The sequence below is a fragment of the Lepidothrix coronata genome, unplaced genomic scaffold, assembly GCF_001604755.1.
Source record: "Lepidothrix coronata isolate B3197 unplaced genomic scaffold, Lepidothrix_coronata-1.0 Scaffold2, whole genome shotgun sequence".
Taxonomy (NCBI): Eukaryota; Metazoa; Chordata; class Aves; order Passeriformes; family Pipridae; genus Lepidothrix; species Lepidothrix coronata.
The window spans coordinates 7,743,642-7,762,031 of NW_016690182.1; the positions used below are offsets into that span (position 1 = coordinate 7,743,642).

Here is an 18,390-nt window from a genome sequence, read left to right on the forward strand (position 1 = left end):
CAGAGCTGCACACTTTTAGAAAGTACAAAGAGCTTCTCATAATGTTTTGCCTTGTGGGTATGTCTATGATTAATTCCGTGCAAGCATTACTGGTGCAATAACAATACTGGAGGTCCTAAAACTGAAAAAGGAAACACATTTGGCTCGTACTTCATACACAATCACTTACACTTAAGCTATTGATAGTTGATTGGGATCTGTAGACTGCTGGGCTGGTGCCACTGGGTTTCTGAACGCATTCAATAGCTGGAACAGACAGCGAGGCTGTAGGTTTTGGCAAGCTGTAGGTCTCATTAGTCAGGCTGACTGTATCTGACACGAGAGATTCCCATCCACCAAGATGAAGCTCACTTCCCTAGGCTTTGGCTGACATCCCAACAATATTTACATGAAGGACAACAGAGGATCAGTGTTAGATTAAGGCTCTGAGTTTCCAGTAGGCAGACAGTTAAATATTCTATTGAAATACTCTTTTGATTATTTAGATAATAATGAAGTTTATGCATGTCCTTGAGAAATCTGGGGAAAGGCAGTTGTTTTATGCTAAGCATGCAAAGATGTGTTTAATCTTGATAATAGGAGTAAATTATGTATCAGCATTTATAACCTCGTCTCCTTTATTTCTCACTTGTTGTGTGGAAGCACCAGAAATGTTGCAGGGAAGGGAGAGCTGTGCTGGGCGGGTGGCAGGAGGAGGGGCCAGGCAGCATCCCGCTCCTGCCAGCGCCCTGGCCCTCTCATCCCTGCAGAGGGAGGATGAGTATGGGTTGTTCTGCTTCATCCTGGCCAGGGGAGGTGCTGGTTGCAGTAATATGTTCACCATGAGCCTCCCAAGCAGCAAACATCCACATGGCTGCAGTGAGGGCAGGGATGCTGCTCCGACAGGCGCTGGGCCAGGAGCTGGCCCAGTACAAGCATCTGGGAATTGCTTCTTATCTCCCCCCAACTGTAATTTCTGTTTTCTTGAATTTTTATCAGAATTGTTGAGTAACTATTTTCTGAGCAATCCTAATTTTGAATAGGACAGAGTAATAATTCGATTTATTGCTGCCATTGGAATGTAGCTGCCTGGCTGGTCCTGCATTACCCTGACAGAATATGTGAATTTGTTTCATCTTTGACAATAGCAGAGAACAGTAACCTTTGGATTAATGTACTTTCTAAAGTCCCATTAAATGGAAGGCAGCTGGTGTCAAAGGCATAAACGGAAACAAAGTTTTGCTCCCAATTGTGGGAAATATGTTTAAACAGACTAGAAATGTTTCCATCTCTGCAGGGTATAATATACTCAAATGGTTGCATTAACATGAAAAAGTATAAGAAAGAGTGTATTTAGGACAATCCCTCTGTATCCAGTGTTAATGAAATTGAATTCCAGTAATGAAGTCAAGGGGTTGTATTCTGCGCTCGTGCAGGCAGTGCAGTAGCTGCCATTAGCATTAATGGGAGCTGTGCTGATGAATTACGGAGCTGTAATGGTTCGAGATGGAAAAGGTCTGTCAGAACCTGGAGTGCTCTCCTCTCCGAGGACAGGATCCTGCATCCCAACATCAGTTAGGATGCTAATGAGCCCTGTATGGAGGCATGAGTAGCGGAGTTTCAGAGGTGAAATCCCCGCCACTCAGGGGCCAGCATGAGCTCCATGGACCACTTAAGAATAGGATTAATTGGAGTTTAAATGGTGTGTTCCGCCAGTCTTCTGAAAGGGAATTAATTTTTCCTTGTGAATGAGGTGGGGATTGGCCTGCGGTCCCGGATAAAGGGGAGCAGCCAGCATTAAATTACATTCCAGCCCATAATACCTTCTGGGTCTGACTCTGCTGTAGTGCATGGCATGCCCACACACCAGCTTCTTTTGCTTCAGGTGATCACCATCCTTCCCATAGCCTCCTTCTCATCCCAAAGGCATCAGTATGCCCAGGAAGGCATTTTTCTAGAGAAAATCTTTTGCATCAAATCTATCCTTACCCTCTGGTGTGCAGCTGCCAGGCATCCAGGTCTGTTTGTTTGTCTGTCTTCATTCATAATACAGGGACCATTCTGCAGAAGAAAGGGAGTTATTAATGGTAATACAGAGCCGGGAAAGAGGTGAATGGGCCAACCCTCGGCTGGTGTAAATCAGTGGGAGTCCTTGGCGCTTCCTGGGAGTGGTCTGTGTCTGCAACAGCTGGGAAGGAGCCCCCTCACAGCTCTCCCTTGACCATTCCAGAAGTGCTGCCTGTGAGTAGCATTCAGCCATGGGTCCTTATCAGCAATTGCCCAGTAAATTAATCTAATTCACATCTGTTGTTTCGTTAAAATAATTACAGTGCTTTGTCCAAGCACTGTTGACCTTCTGTGTCGGGACAGACAATCCAGGATTAAAAATAGAGCATTTTTAGCTTGCATAAATCCCAAATAATGGTGAAAGAGAGGAAAAGAAAGGCTCTTCGTTGCGGTAAAGAGCATTTGTCACTGTTCCTGGTTATTAGTATCCTCCGAGCATTGTGCAAGGGAAGCCACGCCAGGATTGCATTGCTGCATTGACTGGAGATTTCTTATTAGGAAAGGCAAGGAAGGCTCTGTAAAGCCCATAGGTCAAAAATGTAATACTCTATTCCCCACCTCTTGTTCCCTGATATTATGCTATTAGAGGAGATAAGGAAGAGGTGCAGAGTCTTAATTTACAAGCAAATAATGAACCATGGCTGGGGACTGTTTGTATTTTGCTCAGGCTTATTATTTTATCTGGAGCGTAATGCAGTGGATCACTGCTCCTGAACCAGGAACAGCCGCTCCTCTTGGAGTGGAGTGGAAGAGGGCTCTGTCAGGGTGGTGGGTGCTGCACAGGGGCTGGGGGGCCACACCCTGTGCCTTGTGGCATACATCCTTGAAAAAGTGAAGGTGCTGGAGTTGAAAAGAAACCCCAAAATAGCTGGAAGAGGAATGTTAAATAATGCAGTTGCACATTGTCCATGAAAGATGGCTAACCATGAGTAAACATCCACAGCAGTGTTTGATCCCTTCGTGTTTACTATTTATTCATGTTTATTATTCATAAATTCCGTCACAAATGTTGGGCCTGCACCCCAGTGAGACATTTGCATTTTATTTTAAGTTTGATTCCCCCCCCCTCAGTTTCGTGAACTGAGATTTAATGATTTGCTTTTCCACATCCCTCCCGTGCTGGGTCTCCCTGGTTCTCCTCTCCTTGTTTCAGGAAGAGATTTCTAACATGGAAAAGTGATATTTGAATAGATTCCCCTAAGGCAATCAATTTACTTCTAATTTGTCTGGAACTAAGCTTTTCTTTGTTGCAATGAGAAAGGATTGAAACTGCTGTAAAATTTATTAGCTTCCAGGAAGATTTTGAAATGAATTTTTTAATGATCGTGCTGTTTGCTGTACCCAGGAGCAGTGTCATCATGATTACAGTATAATCATACGGTTGCTGAAGGAACACCGAAATGTGGAGATAAAGCCAGGCTCCTGCACGAGGATATCTGTGGTACCAGCCCAGGTACAGGCACTGTGCCTGGCACTGCCACAGGGCTGGGGACTTTGGGCTGGGGCCACTCAGCACGATGCTCACCTATGTACCTGCTGCCCCATGCATGTCCCAGCAGGCTCAGATTCTTCCAGTCACTCTTTTTTTTTTTTCCTTATTTTTCATTTTCAAGCAACTCCTCCGCTCCTTTTCCTTGCTCCCCATGTAATAGCACAAATGAGCTCTACTTACTCACCTCGGCAAAGCTGCTCTGACATGGATTGGATTGAACTGAGCGGCTGTTTGAAAATGGAAACTCCAGGGACTATTGTCATCGCCCAAATTGCACCTTAGATTGTATAACAGCACATGTCATCTGGCCATTTATCAGGAATATTACATTCCCAGGCACTTGCACCTTGCTACGATTTAACTTTGTCTCTTTGGCCAGTGCTGCAATTCCACTGGAGATAATTCAATTGCTCTGAGAGCTGAATGGGCACCTCACACACCCGCTCCGTGTTGTTCTGCTGCAGGTATGTGGGTGTTGAATAGGAGACTGGAAGACTTGTACACCCTGGACATTCCTTAATCCCTCCTTTTGATGAGGGGAGACGCTTCCTGTGTGGAGGCGGAGGCTCTGTTGCTTCACTGACCATCACATGACCTCTGCTGCTCCTCCTGGGCTCTGGCTCTCAGGCATCCATCCTGTCTCCCTGCTCTTCTGACCAAGAGCTTTCATAGTGGGATTGGGAAGGGCTGAGAGTCTTGGCTGGGCAGAGGATTTTGTCTCTCCTACGAGGTCTTTCTGCAGCTGCTGGTTTTCGGCATCTCCTGCCTGGCTGGGACCCACAGGCAGCACAGTCATGGCTTGGGGCTGGCTGGGGCTGGTTTCTAGTTGCCTTTGTGCTGGTCCTCCAAGTTGCAAGTAGAAAAGCTTTGAAATCTGGAGCTCAATGTGGACTTTGCTTTGCTTGTTGAGGAGCATATTTATTCCAGAGGTGGCTGCAGGTTTTATATTATTTCATATTGGCTATGTGAGAGCTTATGTTTAGCAGTGACACTTTTTTCCTGCCAAGTGTGACTTCAGGATAATGCTTACCTTTTGATGAAGATGCTTCTGCCAGTACGTTTTGTACCTGGGGAACATTTTGAAAGTGACCTCTGAAACAAGGTTCAGGATTTGTGCTGGATGAGGGCAGACTGGCTGAAACAGGGACATTGCTGCTGCAGGACCCGCTCATCTTATATACAGCCATCACCTGTGAATGACACCTGTGCTCAGGTGAGCTGCTCAGCATCTCTCCAGGCCACCTGGGTGCCACATGGGTCTCCCCACAGCCCAACTGGCAACAGGACTATCACCCCAGTGTGTGTAATGTCCTCAGCTCATTAGAAAGTCCAGCCCAGCTCAGGAAGGCTTGCACAGCCCTGGGCCATGGTGTTCCCCATCCCAGGGCTGTGGTGTTCCCTGTCCCTGGGTCATGGTGTTCCTCTTCCCCTGGGCCGTGGTATTCTCCTTCCCTGTGCTGTGGTGTTCCCCTTCCCCAGGCCATAGTGTTCCTCATCCCCAGCCCATGCCATCCAGTAGGTCTCTGCCAGCCTTGTTGGGTCTCACCCCACTCTGCCCCTCTGTTGTTTCTCCCTCTCACCCAGCCCAGTCTGGCAGCAGTTTCACACCAGCTTGCTCAACCCCCTGCTATCCACGCAGAGGTGAAGAGCTGCCTGTTTTGTCTGCCTGCCACTTATCATGTCATGCGTGTGCAGTACTTATTACCTGGGCTTCGCTCCTTGCATTAAGAACATTTTTTAAGTGCAGACAGTAACAGTCGTATTGACTAGGGCAGACCTAGGGATGTAAAAGAATTTCCTGTTGTCCTATTTCCGATTGTTAAAGTGGTAAAAAAAAAAAAGACAGAGCGGTACAGTAATGTGAATGTGAATGTGAATGACTGTCCTGGGTGCTGTCAAGGCTGGGTGAGTCAGACTTGAGCTGCAAAGGGCAGCACCAGGAGCGTGCCCGGCGGCTCCCTGCCTGTCTCTGCTTGGGGAAGGAGGAGGATGTGAGGTAACAGCTCTGGGATCAGCCACTGGAGAAGCCCAGACCCCACTACACATGCCTTCTTTGGACCTGGGATAGCAGAGGAGTGGTGTTCCTGTGTATCAACAGGGCTTGCTTGTGGCATAAAAGTAGTATTTTATATCAACTACAGGGGTAAGACAGTGATGGATGGGTAGCTGAAGATCTCCATTCTGCCATGGAGAAGAGGCTTCTCCTCAGGGCTCTGCTGCCAGGTTAGGGCTTCTCTGGGCAGCCTAGACACATGTTGTCCCCGAGAGCAGGATGGTTTCTGGCTGCAGGATGTGGTCTCAAGGCTGAGATGTGTGGTGGGGACAGAAGCAGAGTGACAGAATGTACTGTGGAGCTACCTGTTGTCTCAGGTCTGTGGGTGATGGTGACTTCTGCCCCTCTGCCTGTCAACCCGGCCTCTTTCAGTCCTGTGAACATTCCCTTCCTAAAGTAAAAGATTGAAACACTATAATTTAATGTAATGCTTTTCAGCTCTTCTCCTCCCTGCATTTCAGCTGCTGCTGGTGTGAGTTCTGGTGTCCAAAGCTGATCACCTCCCTGGCAGATAGGCTCCACACCAGGTCTTCAGTGAAACTGCTCTTAAAGCATGGATCCCTTTCTAGGCTTTGAGTAGTATCCACTTGCAGTGATCAGGGAAGTCCTCCTATTGTTTTTAACTGTAAAATGTGCCAGGTTGGAATAAATGGATCAAGGCAAGACAAACCTGCCTGTGCTCTCTCTGGAAAGCGGTTTGCCTTGGCTGGATAGGTTCGGGGATGAGACGTAATGCTGGGTGAGGAAGGTGAGGAACAGCAGCTCCCCTGTGCCTTCCTACACTGGACCAGCCAACCCAGCTTGCTCCCAGATCTGGCCTTTCATGTTTGTGGAGAGACTGAAGTGATGTGTGCTCCAGCAACGTGCCCAAGGTCACACAGCACAATAAATCAGTGTCTCATCGGGGATGAGAATCCAAGATATTTCTGTAGCCCCTCCAGCCATCACCAAGTCCTCTGCTATCACAGCCAGAATACACAGCTTTGTATGCCTGTGGCACCCTTTTGAAGTTAAGCTGTGGATAAATAGGGAGACAGCAACACTTTCTGGGCAATTTTTTGTTTTTTTTTTTGTTTCTATTTTGCTCAAGTACTTGAAATTAACAGAATCAAAGTATAAGATCATGGGCTTTTAGAGCTTGGTGCAGGTTGTTCTGTGTGCAGGGCTCAGGGCATCCTGCTCTCAAGCTGCTGTAAAGGCAGCTGCCAAAACCCAGACTTCCTCCCCTCTGCCCAGAGCCACGCTCCACACCACCGTGTCACTGCTCTGATGTAGAGAAAAAGCCGATCTTTTACCCATAGATTTTTCAATTAATTGGCTTCTTCTCCTTTAAAAAAATCCTCTTTTGGTGTTATTTTTCTTTTTTTTTTTTTTTGAGGTCTGCCTTTTACTCGTTTATTCTCTGTAAGTGTTAAGCTGCTCATATTTTGGTGCATTGTGTTATGTGCTGAGAATTTTTATCAGCCGCCCTAGTGCTCGAATGTGGTGGAAATACCAATGTGTCTGAGGAGCGGAGGTTATGCACACAGATGTACAGAGCATCAAAATGAACGGTTTGCAGACAGACGGGGAGGAAACCCAGGCTGAGTCTGCACCTTTGCCACCTTCGATCCATCAAACCGGCACCGACCAAGCGCGGTCTCGTATGGGTAACGGCATTAGTGCTTTAATGCTGCTTTGTGTGTGTGTAGGTTATGGTAGGAAGGAAGGTAGGTCTTTGCGTAGGGAAAGGTTGTGCTTTAAGAGGGCCAGCTGAAATTACAAGCTCTTATCAAATGAAGGAAAAGCCGAGACTGAAAAGCAGCCAGGATCCTGTGGTGTTCGGTGGGAGCCACGGTCGGATGCTCAGAAAAGGCTGGGGATGGTGAAACTGCTGGATTTTATTTCCAGCTTTGCACTTGGCTGAGCCTGGCTGCTTCCTTGGGCCCCAGTTTGTCCATCTGTGATGTGGGGGTGAAGATGTGCAGTCCCTTGGGATCGACCGGCAGCGTGGGAATGCGTGCAAGCACCAGGCACAAGGGTTTGCACTTGCCTGGGAGCCCTTGGACCTACTCATGGAGGGTCCTTGTAAAGGGTTAAACTACCACTCCATATTTCAGCACTGTAAAGTGGTGTTGGGACAGCCCCAAGTCAAGAGAATGGATCTTTATTGCTCTCGTATGAATAAAGCCCCAGCACTGGGAATGACACATTTAATCTTCAGTGGAGTGGACAATCTTGGAGATTTATAAAACCTCTGTTGTGTGGGAGGTCTGTGGGGATCAAGCAACAAGTTAAAACTCACATATACACCAGAACCAAAAAGCACCTCCCTTCCTCCCTTTTTCCTTTCCTCCCACTGTTCCTTTCCCACCTATGCGAAAAGTCAAGCTTAAATGTCACGTCAAACCGAGCTTAAAACATGGTGGCCTTTAATGCTGGTCACTAAACCCAGGAACCACTGGCTCTGAGGGCTTGATACACAGACAGACCTGCTGTGATGGATTTGCTGCCGTCACTCCTTCCCCAGGTTTCTGCTCTGGTGGTGGCAGGTGACACACAACCTGTTGGAAATTGAACTCCAGTCTGTAGAGCAGCAAGAAATGGCAGTAAAATTCCTCCTCCAAGCCTTGCCTTAAAATCAGTTGCTGTTTGAAGTAGAACCACTGCAGTTTGGGGTAGGATCACCTCTCCTTGGGAGTGGGGGGATGCGCAGCACCCGGCTCAGCATGGTTGGTAGGCACCCCCAGCTGGGCTCCCCTCCTCACCATCCCTTGTGTTCTCCCCACGCAGATCAGAGCGAAGGATTTCATTGCCGGGAGGAGTGCCGCATCCTGGGCCACTCGGACAGGTGCTGGATGCCCCGCGGTGCCGTCCCCAGCCGCGCCAAGTCCCCCGAGCATGGGAGGAACGTCATCGCTCTCTCCATCGAGGCGACGGCGGTGGACGCGGAGCCTTACGCAGACTGCAGCACAAAAAGGACCTTCGCCACCTTCGGCAAGGAGGGCGGCGAGCCCGCGGCCGAGGAGCGGCTCGCCAACCCCAAAGGCAAAAGAACGGTGGACCCGCCCGCCTGCAGCCCCAAGGTGAGCGGTGCCGTCCGTGAGGCGGGCAACGGGTGCGAGGCCGTAAGCCCCGTCACCTCGCCCCTCCACCTGAAGAGCCCTTTGTCCGGCAAACCGGCGGCGCCCTACGGTGCCGGGCACTGTGCCGGCAACCGGGAACGGGAGCCCTTTGGGAACAGTGGCCCTTCCCGGCCAACGGAGGCAGAGCCCCGGGGGGCGGACAGTGAGAGCAGTGGGCAGGAGGGCAACCCGCTCCTGCAGGAACGCCGGGAAAAGGACTCGCCCGGCGCCCGGAGACTAAAGGACATCGTCCTCTGAGCAGCACCCGGCGACAGGAGGATGAGGATGCGGATGAGGATGAGGATGAGGGACCGCACGACTCCCAGCGCAGATTGTTTTTATTGCTTACCAATGGTTCACAGATTGCTGTATTTAAAAGCTTTCCCTAAATGTATTGTTTATAAATGAAGCTATCGTTAATGTGACAATCCCACTTGTCTCGACAGGCGGCAGGGGTGTGCAGCCGGAGCGGAGTAGCTGGTGTTTTGCTTTGCCGGGAGGCGGCGGGTGGCGGGGGCAGAGGCGAGACACCCCCAGTCCTCATGAGTGCTCGGTATCCCCTCCTTGGAGTTTATATATTTTTATATCTCAAAACAAAGATAAATTTCCATTCCTGGAAAAGAATTGAGTGGCAAATTCCTTATTCGGACATCTTTAGTAACCACCCCGGCGGTTTTGTAGTCTGGACAAAGTAGCGGCTGTTTCTTGTGTGCGACTGTTCAAAGCGACAGTCGGGTGAGTTTCAACATTCACCCAACACGAGGTTGTTTGTATTTTAAGGTGTTGGTGTTTTGCTATGGACACCCCTGCAATTATGAATCCTTTTGCTGTCACATGCTTATCTGTACTATTATTGTATTTGATATTGCAAATTACTGTATGTCTGGTGATGGCAAAAGGCTTTCAGGCTTAAAAAAAAGAATTTAAAAAAAAAAAAATCACAATCGTCTTACTTAAACTTTGGGGAACCTGCGGTTTGCAGCCCCGGTGGAGCAAGCGCTTCTTCCAGCCCCCACCATTGCCTGCAGCCTCCCCTGGCTCTTGCAGGGCAGTGACAGGGCATTATGGGAAGATGTTTTGGGGAAAATCCTGCCTGGATTGCAATTGTCGAATGCACTGTGCTGAACTTTTTCCCTTATCCATTTCTTTTGCGTAATTTCAAGGCAATGCATGGAAACTTTTTTTCCAGAAGTTGGTTGTTTTGGTTTTTTTCCAGTTCCCAGATTTAGATATCCCCTGTCTCCAATCATTTCCAAGTCAAAGAGATGGAATTATTTAAAAGATCTAAATTACCTTCTCAATTAGACACACACTTCCAAGTCAGCATTTCCCAGTCACAATTACGCCAAGTGTATGTGTGTATGTGTGTCATCATGGCATGGATTTTAGACTGTTCTGATTTCTTTCTATCCCTGCATCATAAATAAGTATGGAATGAGCAATAGTGATGTTAATTTAGGGGCAGACAGGTGATATGTAACAACGCTACTAATTCAATTAATGTGCCTTCTTAATGGAGAAAAAATTAAAGTAATTCATTATTTTTTCTCATAATTAAGGACTTTTTTTGTGTGGGTGCAAATTTACTCATATAAAATTGATTTAAAAATTGAGCTACTTTAATAGCCATTTTGTAGAAGGGAGAGAGGGAAGGGATTCCACAGCTCTCTGCTCTCTTGCAGTGATAATTCCTCAGTGAGGTATGAGTAAGGTAGGAGGATTTCAATTAGTGTATTATTATTTTTACTATTATTGTTAACCCTTCGCTGAACAGATTTTTCCTACCCTAAATAATATTTCCTAGAATTTAAAATTGATTATGAAAGGGAAAATATATAGCTCTTGCCAATGTTTGCTGTACCAGCAAGTTGAAATTAGTGGTTTCTAGAGAAAGAGTCTTTCTAGGTCTACATATCATGATAAAGTATTTGTTACTTTGATTTATTTAAATGAAAACAAGAAAACAATATCCAGTCATTGTCACCCTCAAAATAAAATTAAACTCCAGGCATTTGTTTTTTTCGGGACAAATTGATCTTGGCTGAAGCCATAGCCAGTCTGAGACAGGTCCACAGTCAGCCTGTTCCCCCTGCCACTTGCTAGGTCCAGGAATTGGGAAAGAATCAACAAAAAACAGTCATCTAATGAAATTTGTTACACTTCCCTCACTGGTGTGATGACTACCTCATTCAGCTCCCATCCCATGTGTTAATGTGATGTCCTGCATCCCTCCAGAAAGCAAACCGGGTTTTTTCCCTCATGTTCTGGATTCTGAGCCCATTTTTCAGGGATATGTTGTTTCTGTTCCTGCCGTGTTTCCTGCCTGTGTACCGTTACTGCTGTCATTTGTTTCTGGGTTTTTTTTCCCCAAATGTGTTTTTTATTATAACACAAGCAAAGAAGAAAGGGGCTGGCTTGAAACTGTTGGAGTAACTGGGTGTTCTGTAACCATCAGGCTGGGTTTATTCTGATGTTACCTGGTTTTGTCAGCTCTGGGAGGTTTTCTGGGGGGGAAGCTTCTCATATGCGTTTGCTGAAAGATAGAGCCTGCGATGCCCCATGTATCAGATGCTCTTGGCTTCACAGGGCAACAACCCCATGTGTCCCCATCGTCTGCCCTCCACCTCTGCCAGGATGGGACCCAGCTGCCCCATCGTGGGATGGGGATAGTGGCTGTCCCCCCCCCATCATCCCCAGCTGCCTGGAAAAGCACCGGCCGTTAATTTCTGCCGAGCGTTGCCCTCTGCCTGCGGAGCTGCCACCACCAGCCCAGCATTTTGGATGAAAAATAGATGCTAACTGAAAAGGAAGAGAGAAAAAAAAAAGAAAAAATAGAAACATTTCTCTAATTTACCCAGAGGAAACGTTCCTTGCCACTCTGAATAAAAGCACAGCCGAGAAAGAATGTGAAATAATTCTCTATTAAAAGGGGGCATTAAAGAGGTCAGTAAACCCTTATGCCTCCAAGAAAATCGTTTAAACATCAGTTTTCTGGGCTGACCCAGGCTGCAGCAGGGGATGCTGAGCAAGGGGCCCTTCCTTGGTATGGCCTCCCTGTGCGGGGCTGAGGAGAGACCCAGGGAGTGGCCCCAGCTTCGCTGCCTTGGCCCTCTCCAGAATATTTTGGTACTCCTGTCACTGTCCCTCTGTGTCACTTGAGATGAGTTCAGGCTCCTGGGCAAATCGCAGTCTCTTGGTTTTTTTCCTAGTTGCATCAGAACTGGCCATGCAAAAAATGTTCTGAGCTGCAGGGGGGCGGGAAGGCTTTTTGGGAGAGTTCCAGATGTAATTACTGTGCTTTTTAATAACTTAAACCTGTCCTCAGATTTGGTTTAGGAAAAATCGCTGGGATCTGTTGGTTTCCTTCAGGCAAACTTGCTCTGCTCCCCTGTTTATCCAGGAGAGCAGCAGCCACCGACGATTCTCCCCCGAGCATGACGAGGACCCATCTGGAGCAGCCCTGGGGCTCGGGGCTGGAGGGCTGTACGCTTCCCTGCTCCCTGGGGAGCCCCTGGCTTTTCTCACCCTCGAGGCTGCAGGACTATGCCAGGAGGAATGGTGGAGGGCTGGGAGGGATGACTGATGGCTGGAAAAATCCCCCTTGAGCACCGTCCTACTGAGGTTGTTTCCGTTCCCTGTTTGTTGTGAGCTGGAGGTGGCCTGTGGATCACACATTGTGCAGAAGTGAATTCCTTTCTTTTTTTATTTTTTTTTTTTTTTTTTTTACAAATAGGAAACAAGTTGCTTTTGTAAAGAACACACTTGTCTGATGGGTATGTTGAAATTATTCTTGGGGGAAAAAAAGAACTAATTATGAATGGAAAACACATTTGTCTGTCATTGGGGAAAATTGATGGTCTTGTTGCTACAGCTGCTTTTGCAGCTATGGGTAATCTCTGATCCAACCTGTGAGCTGCGGTACCCGCCGGGGAGAAGCCCAGCCGCCCCCGCTGCAAGCACTGCTGAGACGGAGCCTTCGCCGGCATCAGCTGATGTTCAGCTGATCTAAGCTGGGATAGAATCTCCAAACACACCTCACGGAACTGGCTCTCAGCAGCACACGCCTCCTTGCAGCCTGGCGAGGCCGGCGGTGGCTGGGCTGCCGCGGGACTGAGCGCGGTACGTCTCGTCATGGTGTCTCCGTTGCCGAGTATATGAAGAATAAATTGTTGTATATGCTGATATGTATGTTATGTACATTTTCACAGTGATTGAATCATTGTAAACAACAAAATGGAAAAAGGAAAAAAAAAAAAGAATCACCATTCTGTCTATTTTATGAAGATGATAAAGCAGCTTTATTAAATTATTACGATTCTGTTTCCAAATGGTGTACCTGCCACATTGGGATTTTTTCATCTGATGAGAACTTTGTTTTCCACCTAAATGTGATTTTCTTTTCTCTGCTTTGAGCATCTAATGCATTTTAGTATTAAAGCAATTATTGAATAAAATGGAAAGTAAGTGTTTGGTTAAATGTGCCTGAGTGGCTTTGCTTTGATGGGCTCCAGGTGCTGGTCCTGCAGAAGCCAGCACATGGCTGGGTGCCCTGGGTGCCACCCCAGCCCTGTCCCTGTCCCACAGCTGATCCGCTTTGGCACCCGAGAGGCTGCAAACCTCAGGCAGAACTTTCCTAGCCCTGAGGAGGGGTCATTACCATCCCCACAAGTGACCCACTGGGGCAGGCAGGCTCTGAGTTCCAGAGTGTCAGAGCCCCTCTCCTCACCCCTGTGAAACTGGGCATGGTGCTGGTCCTTTGCACTGCCACTCCTCACCTTCAGGGGAAACACAACTATGACAGCGTTGAGCACAGGTAGGAAACACCTCCAAAACACATTTCTCCACTGAAACATGGCAGAGGAGAAAAGACTTTTTCCTTAGTTTTTCAGGAGGGTGCTTTGGAGGCTGTGGCGAGATTGTGAGGAGCATCCACTGCCTCTGAATTAGGAGGCTGTTCGTGGACCACTCTTACACATGGAGCATCTGAGCACTTTGTGGCTACAAGGCTAAATGCTCCTCCCAATAGACTCTGCTCTGTCAGGGTGACACCAAGATGGAACTGGAACAGAGCAGTGACATGAGAAGCCCCTTCCCTGGTTTCGGAAGATGCTTGAACTGCACAGCTGAGCGTCACCCTGCATAGCTGGGGCACACAGGGAACAGGGGTCAGCTGGGGTTAATCACACCTGGATGGGCTCCCATCACTTTAAACCCTCGGTAAAGGCTCCAGTGATGCAGCAGGGGCTGTGGTCAGCTTTGGCACAGGTGTGTGTTGGCAGGGAGACCCCAGGTAACAGTTCACAGCCAGCCCAGAAACAGCACCTGCAGCTTGTTTGCACTGTCATTAGTGAGTCATTTGGTAGGTGGGGAAAAGGAGATAAATCCAGGCTGTGGAGGGGAGGTTGGTGATTGTTTGGAGGTTTGTACCCTATCTGGAGAGGAATGTTGCTGTTGCTGCAGAGTGATGCCTGTGCCCGAGGAGGTAGTGAGCTGTTACAGCAACCCCAGGCTGTGACCCTGCCTGCACCGAGGGCCCAGGGCCAGAGCTGTGCCAGCACCACGGACTTGTCTGCCAGGTAGGAGCTGACTCTGTCTGGGGAGGAATTGTCCCAGTGAGCTGCCCTTGAACATCAGCAGTGGGAGGTGGAGGAAGGCAGCAGCAGCGGGGCTGCCCAGGCTGCAGTGAGGGGCACTGGGGGACTGGTTTGGGGTCAATGCAGAGCCCCAGCACAGGGCCAGGTATGGGCTCATTGTGGGCTGAGAGACAAAATGGGGCTGAAACCGCCCCGGAGGGAAGACTCTGCTTGTAGCATCCCAGACCAGCTCCCATCCAGAACCTGCCAGGGCCCCGCGGGTGCTGCGCTTGCTCCCGGTTTAATACCCTCCCTCCACTGCAAGACCCATCAGCTCGCTGTGCCGGCTGTGGGCTGGGAGCTCGGAGGTGTCAGGTTGGAGACGCGTCCCTGCTGTGTTCCCCAGCCAGTTGTCACTGTCCCCGCCGGCGCACCCGAAGGAGTTGCAGCGTCTCCTCTGCTGAGACGGCTGCGGGACCGCGGCGCTGGGCTTCAGTAACAGCGCCGGGAAGGGCCGAGGTGGGCGGCCGGAGGGCGGGATTGAGCGTCTGCTGCAGACAAAAACGGGATCCTGCTTTCATGCGTGCCTGTCTGGAAACGCCGCTCGTCCCTAGGGATGTGCTGCATCTCACTGCTTGGCGGCTGCTGGGTGCTGAGGGAAGGATCCTGGGCTGCATTGAGCCCCAGCCAGGTCCCTGGGGCTGGGTGGGGGGACTTGAGCCAAGCAGGTCTGTTTCTGGCTCTGGCTGTGCCATGCACAACTGATAGATAACAGGGACAGTCAGTGTGGAGAGCAGGGTGCTGCAGGTGGGCTGGGCTCCCTAGGGAACTGCTGCCCAACCAGATGTGGGAGAACCCATCACTGGTCCCCTGAGCTCCCCAGCATCACTAAAAGAGGGTTCCTGGGGAACCCAGGAACCTTGGCTGGCTGTCACTCTCACATGGAAGAGAGGTTCTAGGGGTGCTGTACTGCACCCCAAGGTACAGATCCCCCACCCCTGTGCCCCCTGAAGTGAGGGGCTCAGCCGTGAAGACCAGCTTGATGAAGCCAAAAAGAATAAATTAGCAAAGAAAGCAATCAGCCCTCACTGGGCAAGGTTCAGAGCTGGTTCAAAGACACGAATCTCATTTCTGTTTCTTCTGGACATTATTCTATATTATATTTGATGTTAAACTGGAATATCTAAATAGAGCCAAATTGGATTAACAAGCAATGACTTATCATACGCTTTGACTGTTAAGCCCACAAAGACAAGAACAAATAAATTGGAGGAATCAAAGACCTAAAAGCACAGAGCAAAAATATATATAATATATCTCTGTTTGGAGCCGATCTCTGCAAACACGGAGTATTGTGGGTAGGGAAGGGGGGGACAAATGTCCCCGTCCTGCCTTTCTGTCTGAGCTGGACTCAGGCTCTGCTCCCATGCCTGCTTGCCTTGGGCAGGAACCAGCATCCAACTTTCCTGGCAGCCCCAGTAGGCTTCCAGTTGTTTAATTTGCAGCTGCTTTTTGTTTTGTGTTGTTGTCCTTTTTTTTTGAACGTGATGTAACCGAGTGTCCCCAAAGAGCCATCAGAGAACAAACACAGGCAGGTGTACAATTATAGAGCTCACCTCTGCTGCTGCATACAGCCCTGCTCAGCTCCCTCCCTGCTCCGGCCCTCGGTGGTGGAATGGACTGTGCAGGAAGGATGGCTCTTTGGGGACAAACTCTGGGCTTTAGGGTAGACATCACACTATTGGCGGGGGTGTCTGGGCAGCTTCTGTGGGGACGTGGCTGGTAACTGCTGTGCTGCAGTGTGATCAGTCACTGCAAGCCAGCCTTTAAAATAAAACGAGCCAAGAAAGCAGCACTGTAGTGCTGCTGTGGAAAACCCTGCCGTGGCACTTTCCATTAATACAGATAAAAAATTGAGACACAGGGCAAACAATATTAACCCCATCACTGATCAAGCTTAAAAGCTTTTCCCAAGAAAAATTGTCTCTGGATTGCAGTTAAATAATGGGCAAGGGGGTGGCTGGCTGCAGAAGCCTCTGCCACAGTGCGGACATGTCCTCCTGCCCAGGGCATGGGAAGGTGGCCGGGGTGGCAGCAGAGGGTCAAATACCAGGCTGTGATCCCTTGCAAAGCTTTAGGACAGAAGAAGCTCCAAATTGCCCCTGTGCTTTAGGAGGAGATGGCACACAAGCAGATCATCAACCTTGGCAGAGGCCAATCTATGCTGCCTGAGGGTGATGAATTGTTTTCCAAGGCCAAAATAAAAAGGAATTACGATAATAAAACCTCCAAGAGAGAAACTAAGTGTAAGGGTTTCCAGTTTCCCAGACAGGAGAAATGGGGGTTAATTGGTGGGAGCTCACATTTCCCCAAATATGGAGGAAAGTGGGGCAGGGGCTCCCTGTGCCCTTAGGGGAGGGTGTCCAGCTTGGCCCTGCTCCATGGATGCAGCAGAGCCGGTTTTCCCTTTCTCCCCAAACCTCTGCCTTCTCTGCCTTGTGTTCACTCCCAGCCCCTTTTGGAAGCAGCAGTTGTGCCCATGAAGGTGGATACTGTATCACCAGTGCATTCTGTCATTGCCAGGCTTGGCAGACATGAGCCCCCAGCACGTCAGACCTGCTCACCCATTGTGGTGCTGATGCAGCTTCATGGGTCAGGGGCCACCTGGGAAGGGCTGGATGTGAGGTGGGGGATCTGGGAAGGGGGCTTCAGGGTTGACGACTGTAGCAGCTACATTTCAGTCCTGCTACAAGAAACCCTCTGCTGCTCTACTCCCTCAGTGCCCATGCAGAGAGCCGGCAGAGGCGGGGTTGTTTTGACTGGGAAAGGAAAAATGAGCAAACAACATTCTCCAGGTTCCTTTCTTTTCTTTTTTTTTCTTTTTCTTTTTTTTTAACTTTCCTGATAAGGAAAGAGCCTTTTTTTTAACTACCCTCCCTGCCTCTGCTGCACACCGGCTCAAAGGCTGTTCTTTATGTATTTGATTCTCTGCAAAATTGATCTTATTCTCTTTGGAGGAGTTAGGTTTAAATCACAGGATGAAATTCTGACCACAGTGAATCAATAACAAATCTCCTATCAACCTCAGACTGGGGTTGAGACTTTGGACATGGAGCTTCAGTTCCCTGTTTCCCAGTGGGAAATGTCATTTTTTGATGGAGGACCTTTCTGTCCTTGCCCAGCAAGCGAGTCCCAAGGTCTCCATTAAAGCACATTGGTTTTGCTGTCTTTCTGTTCCAACCCTGCCTGCCCGTGCTTGAGACTGAGACAAGGGCTGAAGTCTCCAGTTCCAAATTCCAGTGCAAAACCTCCAACCCACTGTTAGTTCTGTCCCTGGCCCTCCTCTGGCTCATTGTCTGCCTCTGTCAGGAAGGTGCTTGTGGGTGTGAAGGCACAGCATGGCAATGGCCGGCCTGGCTGGGTGAGGCAGGAGATTTGCTCAGCCATTGAGCTCTGGCTCTCTGTACCATCCCTCCTCCATCGTTTGTCCCAGTCTCCAAACCCCAGTGTGGTTCTGTATCCTGCAGTGCCTCTTCTCTGGCTCATGGCATAAGGAGTTGCCCAGTACTGTCACCCACAGACATCCTAGGGGGGGTCTCCTAGGCAAAAAAAAGATCCTTTTTTACTTTTTTGGGTTTTTTTAATCCTTTCTTTTTGTTGCCATAGTAACTGCATCCCACCTCCTTGAAGGTGATGGGGGCTGGCTGGACAGCTCAGGCATCCACTGGGCCATGGGCAGGATGCAGCCCCTGGCATGGGAAGGGTAATCCTACGTCCCCTCCACCTGCAGTGGGTCTGGCAGCCACATTTCTGGGGCTGGACGGTGTCAGGGTCCCTGCTCCACAGAGATGTCCCCACAGCAGACACGTCTCCCCTTCCCACTGCCGGCGGCGTGCGGCTCCCCCGAGGCAGATGGTACAGCAAAGCTGTATCTTTATCGGAGGATACTGAAAGTGTTCAGCTGCTTTTGAAGTCTCCAAAGAGAGCTGGGATATTTCTTGATCTGCTCTTAAATAAGTCATTGCCACTGCTGTTAACTCGCATTAAGCGCTGGAAGATGCCGGGTGCGCGGGGAGAGGCGGGCGCAGCTCGGCACACCGGGACGGGAGCTGCCTGCACGGG

General features: G+C 49.3%; 1 protein-coding gene across 2 annotated transcripts in view; it reads left to right on the forward strand.

Annotated features, from left to right (window-relative positions):
- PCDH19 (protocadherin 19) overlaps positions 1–12,492 on the forward strand; it is a 58,074-nt gene extending 45,582 nt beyond the window's left edge. For both annotated transcript variants that reach the window (XM_017819238.1, XM_017819246.1), the window contains exon 5: positions 8,364–12,492. In XM_017819238.1, coding sequence (XP_017674727.1) covers positions 8,364–8,953 — 590 coding nt within the window. In that variant the 3' untranslated portion in view covers positions 8,954–12,492. The remainder of the gene's footprint in view (positions 1–8,363) is intronic.
- Positions 12,493–18,390: the final 5,898 nt, after the last annotated feature.